The 6437-nt window shown below is 39.2% G+C and overlaps 1 protein-coding gene across 1 annotated transcript in view; it reads left to right on the top strand.

Moving 5' to 3' along the window:
- The first annotated feature begins 3836 nt into the window (after positions 1-3836).
- Positions 3837-6437, top strand: part of LOC144374522 (SH3 domain-containing kinase-binding protein 1-like) — a 107707-nt gene continuing 105106 nt past the window's right edge. The window contains exons 1-2 of the mRNA XM_078037305.1: positions 3837-3866; positions 6038-6113. Coding sequence (XP_077893431.1) covers positions 3837-3866; positions 6038-6113 — 106 coding nt within the window. The remainder of the gene's footprint in view (positions 3867-6037; positions 6114-6437) is intronic.

The following is a 6437-nucleotide window of genomic DNA, read 5'->3' as shown; positions in this document are numbered from 1 at the left end:
AGGTGAGCGCTGTACTGCTGAACCACTATCCCAGGCGCCCCCCCACCCCACACACACACAGTCTAAATATTTCTCAAACCTCTTTTCTACAACCACAGTTCACTTTCTTAGTTGGATTATTGTGTCAACCTCCCCATTATCTACTTAGCTTTCTTATGTCCTTTCCTTTCTTCATCCTTCTTAAAGTCACATATTTAATCATGCCATACCTCTACTTATTTTTCAGAATGACCTGGTTATCATCATCAGGTACCTTGAGGATAAAGCACAAAGTACTGTAACAGTGGCCCTATTTACCTTGCAGGTCTCTGAGCCCAACTCTCACCCTGCTGTGATCTCTTGCCACTACCATCCTGTGTCTGAGAGTCCTCACTTCCTGTACACATTTTTCCTCCTCCTCCTTTTTTTTTTTAAAAGTCTGGGCTTCAGTGAGTTGCCCTGGGTGGCCTTGAACCCCAGGGCTTAGTCTCCCAAGTGCTGGGACTGAAGGTGTGAGTAATCATGCCCAGCACCCATTCGCATTCTTGCCTTGCTTCTCTGCTTTTCTTCAGCTTGAATACCCTTTCCAAAATTCTGTTTGCCCTGCAGCAGAGCTTTGATGATGGATTAGATACAGGGAGTACAATAAGATGGTAATCAAAGTTAAGTCCCATGTCATGAGCCTAGGAGACAGAGACGATAGGCAAGAGAATTTAGGAAGGGGACGGAGGATGTTCATCTTATTCTTTCATAGAATACTCATTCTTGGGATAAATTAGTGGTGTCACAGAAATAGAATTTCTATACTTAGAAAAATTTGGAATACACTAAGTTAAACATGGGTATAGTTAAACAATAACCACAGGACATCTCAGACCCTTTAATATGTTATGTTGCTTTGATTAGATATAGTATTCAGTGCTTCTCAAATGGACCAAATGATGAGATTAGGTTGTAGGTTGGTGGATGTGCCAATGGAACATCATGGGGGAACACACTTCAGGAAATGATGTCTGTCTGCATGTACCTGAGTGATAATGATCCATCTAGTCTTTTGATAAATAGATATGAAACTGTAAAGAATGTGAGGGAGCAGGCTAGTATGAGTATTTGGAAGTCATAGGCAGAGAGGTGTCCACCAGACACCTCTACTTCTGAGATTGGATTCTTCTTTAAGGCAGCCAACAGTTAATAGGAGGCAGGATATGTGTGTTTGGAAACAAAAGGAAGTAAAGCAAGGGCAACAGTGTAGGAAGACATTCTGAACAGTGTGACTGAAACATTGGGGTTCCAAGAGGTACAGAGGCCTTCTGATGTCAGGGAAGGAGTCTCCTGTCTTTGTACCTGTTGTGATAGGATTGCTTATGCTAGGGCAGAGTGGGAGTAGATGTCATCCCCAAGCTCCCCATTTAACCCAGCAACAAGAGTCTTATAGACCTCTCACTTTGTGGGTATAAGAGAATAATGAACACCCAGGTCCTGATCTCAAGGAGGGCACTATTTCTGAAGATAAAAGTAGTTAAACTGCTAAATGTGGTATACTTGACAGATGCTTCAAAAGCAACGATGAATCTGACAAGGTCTTTAACTGTGATTAAGCAAAGAGGTTTAGTATAATTTTAATTCTAACTTTTGGGGACAGAAATGAGCATCATATGAATAACTCTAAGCCTTACACCCAGTTTCATAAACAGAAAATGTTTACTTTTTTCTTCAACCAAGTTTTAAAATAGACCACAAAGCAGGGCCCTTTGAGAAATCAGAATTGACATAATAGTATGGGAGGTGTTTCAGAGGTAAACTCTGTCCCTTGAATGGAACTACAAATGTAGATTCCCTTTGATGGACCATGTCCATTATTTTTAGAATTTTGAGTTGTATCTTGTTCTGGCATGTCTTCTGTTGATGGCTTACAGTTTAAGCTGGACCCACCAAATACAGGCACATGGACAGTTGCTGGGGTAAATGAAAGCCTTTCAGTGAGAGTAGAGTACATAAGGTGCTGCATTTTAAGGATACATCTTTGTGCTTTTGTGTTGACATGAGCTGCTTCACTGGACTTTGACTCTATTCCTACTGCTCCCTGTTGAGAGCCAAGAAGACTTCATTACACTTTCAGTCATAGGTGTTCATGAAGCAAGCATGTAAAAACAAATATAAATATTAAAAGTTTCCAGAGAGTTTTCTAGCAGTTTGGGGATCCTTCTGAGTTATGGTGGAAAGGAAACTAAAAATAGTCATATATAGATATTATTTTGTCACCATTACTGGTATCTTATATATCTCTATATGCTATAGATGAGCAGGATTTGGGATAATCATGCTGCATGCTTGGAAACCCCTCAACACACCACTATAGAGAACCAGCCTCACAAATAGTTGTTGCAATGTTTGTGGTGATGCTCAGCATCCTTCTGCCTTCTTGTCTGCTTTCTTGTCTCGTGTTAAATGGGTACCTAATAAATCTGTACTGGACAGAAGGGGAAGGAGTACTGTCAGATGCTAGTGTTGTAAAAGGACTGCCATCAAAGAGGTACCTTTAACTTGGATTTTTACCAGCTATTTGAAAGGTCATCTCTTATGTTTGGTTTTGTGTGAGCACTTGAGTGATGTCTACATGTAGCTTCTCAGAACATCATCCACATCTAAAATAGGTGACAGAAAGTCTGGCCTATGGTCAGGATGGGGTGGGTAGGCAACTTTACAGCTCTCTCCTCCCTCATACCCATTCAGCTGGCTGCCTTTGGATGCAGAATTTGTGTGTGGTATTTTGAGAGAACATTAGAAATGGATTTAAACCTTCTCCTCAACATTGTTCTATAATTAGAAACTTCTTTTTACACCCAAAGGAGTTTGCACCTGAATTACAGTCCAGTTGGAGGAGTGATTTTATACTATTGATTTGAGTGTTATTCTGGTCTCATTTTCCATTGTCACAGAGAAACATACATTCATCATTTGGGGAGCTGGATTCATCTGGACTCAAATCCAGTGATTGTCTTCCTGGAAGCATCCGTTTCTTCATTTTGACTAGAAAAGAAAAAAAAAATCACTTGCTCTACTAACCAAAATCATGTGATAGTTATGTATTCTGATACTGTGTTACTGAATCTTGTGGAGCCAGGAGTATATATGAAACTCCCACTGTACACAAAAACTCCAAAAAGTTTAGTTAGTACTTTTGGTGAAAGAGCCAAAGGGGAGAGGGACTAATATTATTAAATGTTCAAGGGAATGAATTTTCTGAATTTTGTTTATTTTTAAAACTTAGGTTTTTAAGTGGATATTGGACTGTAACAAGAGATACAAAAGTGAAGCCAACCTGGTGATCACTGTGTCTTAAAGCAGATCCATAGTGATAGTCTATAGAGCCTTCAATGTGTATGTGTAATTAGTAGCAATGATAAGGTATTATGCCAGTAAGAATACAGAAGATAGAAGGCATTGGGTAGAAAAGGAGAGGAATAAGAGTAGAAAAGATGTTTTATACTATATTGAGGTATGAAAATAGGCACTTGAGTGTTGAATCCATGAAAGGGCGTTTGATTCATATTAATAGAACCTCTGCTACAGCTAGGTCCATGCTTCTCAAGTTTGAGTGTGCATCAGAATCCCATGGAGGGTGTGTCCCCTCTGAGACTGCTGGCACCATCCCCAGAGTTTCTGATTGAGAAAGTCTGGGGCGTGGCCTGGGAATTTACTTTGCTAACAAGTTCTCAAGTACTGCTGGTCTCAGGCCACACTTCCCTAGGTCTACGCTCTAGAGAAGACAGAAACACTAGGAAACTTTCTGTCTCTGGAACACCTACTAGACCAGCTGATAGGGGAGGATCTGGCCTTACTCTAGACTTTTAATCATGGCCCACAAAGGAGAAGGAAGGCTTAAGGTACTGAACACCTTTAGAAGATGAGTATAATATCAAGGTCACCATCACAGAGGCTAGTGTGCTGTATTTTCTGAAATAGAAAGACAACTACTGTAAGCATTGCTATTTTCATGTCTTTTAGTACTGAAGTAAGGGTATTTAACCAGTGGTCTTTCTTGATGTCTATAAACTTGGACATTCTGGTAAACCAGACATCAGACATGAGGACAGTTTTTTTGTTACCAAAGTTGTAAGAATATAAAACCTGCCAAGGTTTCTCCAAAGCAAGACATCTGGTTTAAAGCTCAAACCATTGCTTGTCTCATTTTCAGGAAAGTAAACAGGACTGAGAATTGTGTTTATACTATTTACATGTTTGCCTTTCTTCCTTCCACTGTCAGTGATGACTGAAGTTTTAATTGTTTTTGTTTCCTTCTTCTTAATGTGTTAACAGTAGTGATGCTTTACTGAGTCCCCCAAAGGGAAAACAGATTGACAGTCAAGCTGCTGGAAGTGTGAACTGGAATATTAATGAAATGATACTTTGAGAGCTTCTAGTTTTACTACCAATACCTGATTTTTCAAGATAATCCCAAGAACAGTTCTTCATCAAATTTGACCTTATGACAGAAGAACATCAAACTTTTTTCCTTCCCTGATGTTTCCTTGGAGTCATAAAATGTTATTAGTTTGAGTACTTAGTAGCAGTTGAGGGGTGGCATACTATTGGGGGTTTCATTTTTTTTATCCAATATAGAAAGCCTCTCGGCACTAAATAAAAATGTCACCGTGTAAAATGCAAAGGCTTTCTGTCACAAATGTTTTTAAAAATTCATGAAGGGCTGAAGATTTGATTTATCTTATCCTCTTTCTGTGATTTATTCATATTTAATGTTAGGTTCAACGTTTGAAGCATGAAGAACTTTTTCAAATTAAAATCTATGGTGAATCAGTTTTATTTGAAGAAAAATTCCACCCTGCTGGTTTTTGAATTATGCAGCTTGTTCCTCTTCTTGTGTTCAAGATGTTTGGGCTTCCTAGTGGCTGGGATTCTCACTAGTGAAGCCCTTCCTTAGGGAGTGAAATTTACCCAGCTACTTGGTTGTGACAGCTGCTTCTCTGGTATCAATAGACACTTTCCTCAGGTATTAATCATGGTTAGACAAGTGCAGTAGCAAAGGAGAAAGAGTGGGGACAGCTCTTACCTCTGGAACCATTGGCTTGTTGGTTTGTGTATTGGTGTTTTTGTTGGGGCTGCTCAGTAGCCTGTGCTTTCAAGAACATCTTTAGGCAGAGGCAATATCCAATCTTTTCTATGGATGATTCATAAATAATGGATGGTAATAGCATTAACTTCAAATGAAGGAAAGAAAGTGAAGTCAAGGCAGACTATACTTTTTTCTCTTTTTAACTAGTTAATAGGCACATATGGTCCAAGGCAATGGACCTTTTTAAGGCCGTGGAGCATTAAAAGACTAGTGGAAAAGGAGCTGCTGGGCCTCCTTGTTTTTCATTTTGGGGACAGCTAAAGAACAAGAACGTACCCCTGTGAAGCAGTTAGAATGTTAGATGATGAGAAGGAGTCATAACAAGGCCCAGTTGCCTGGGACACCTGGCTTCTGCCTGCCCATCCACCTGCCTATTCATCTTTCTGTCCTTCTAGCCCTCCATTCCTTTATTTCATCCCTTTTATTTCTTCCCTTTTTTTCCATTCTTCCACTCACAGTTATTTTGGAATACTGCCATTGGGCCAGGTACTGTCCCTCCATAGATTTAGTTAATGTCTCATAAAATGAAGGAAACTGTACCCGGGGAATGATATTGGCCAAATATCGAGATGTTGTGTGCATGTACAAATATGTAACAACAAATCTCATCATTGTGTACAACTATAATGTACTAATAAAAAATATGGGGAAAATAATAAATTCTTAAAGACCATCAGGGAAGAAAGAAAATAAAAGGTACTGAGTGCTTTCAAAGATGAAGCTGTTTTTATGAGGCTTCCCCTTGTTTGTCATTGAAGATCAGAGCTATTAAAGAGTGGCAACCAGTACACAGAGCAGAGCATAAACTTAAGGGAGTGGTTTTTAGAACCAGTTTTGAGCATTTTGTCACTATGATCTGGATTTTGTTCCTTTGCTTGATGAAGAGAATTGTCTTGATGTGTTAAATTGTTTTTCCCCCCTCAGACTATTGGGAAGAAATTGTCTCCAGCTACAGTGACTCCAGACCCATCGAAAACAGAAATGGACAGCAGGACAAAGAGTGAGTTTCCCTATTTTAAAAAATCCTTACGTAATCTCCATAGCTTTTTCAAACATGTCAGAAAAAATCCACACAAATGTGTTTGATTAGATCCCCCATGAGTTAGATTCAGAACTTTGTTTTTTTGTTTTGTTTTGTTTTTTGTTTTCTTTCTAAAACATGTTTTTTTTTCCTGCCATATGTGTCTTACCCATGTGCAGAGCTAACATTTATCCATGTTTACAGAGTACTTTGCATACTTTAGGTGGCATAAATATTCTAGAAATGGCAGCTCGAACACTATAGGGATTCACAGACCTTCAGGTCACCCCTTTTAGCCTAACC

The sequence above is a fragment of the Ictidomys tridecemlineatus genome, unplaced genomic scaffold, assembly GCF_052094955.1.
Source record: "Ictidomys tridecemlineatus isolate mIctTri1 unplaced genomic scaffold, mIctTri1.hap1 Scaffold_73, whole genome shotgun sequence".
Classification (NCBI taxonomy): Eukaryota; Metazoa; Chordata; class Mammalia; order Rodentia; family Sciuridae; genus Ictidomys; species Ictidomys tridecemlineatus.
The sequence above is the reverse complement of the archived record's forward strand: the minus strand, read 5'-3'. Positions and strand labels throughout refer to the sequence as shown.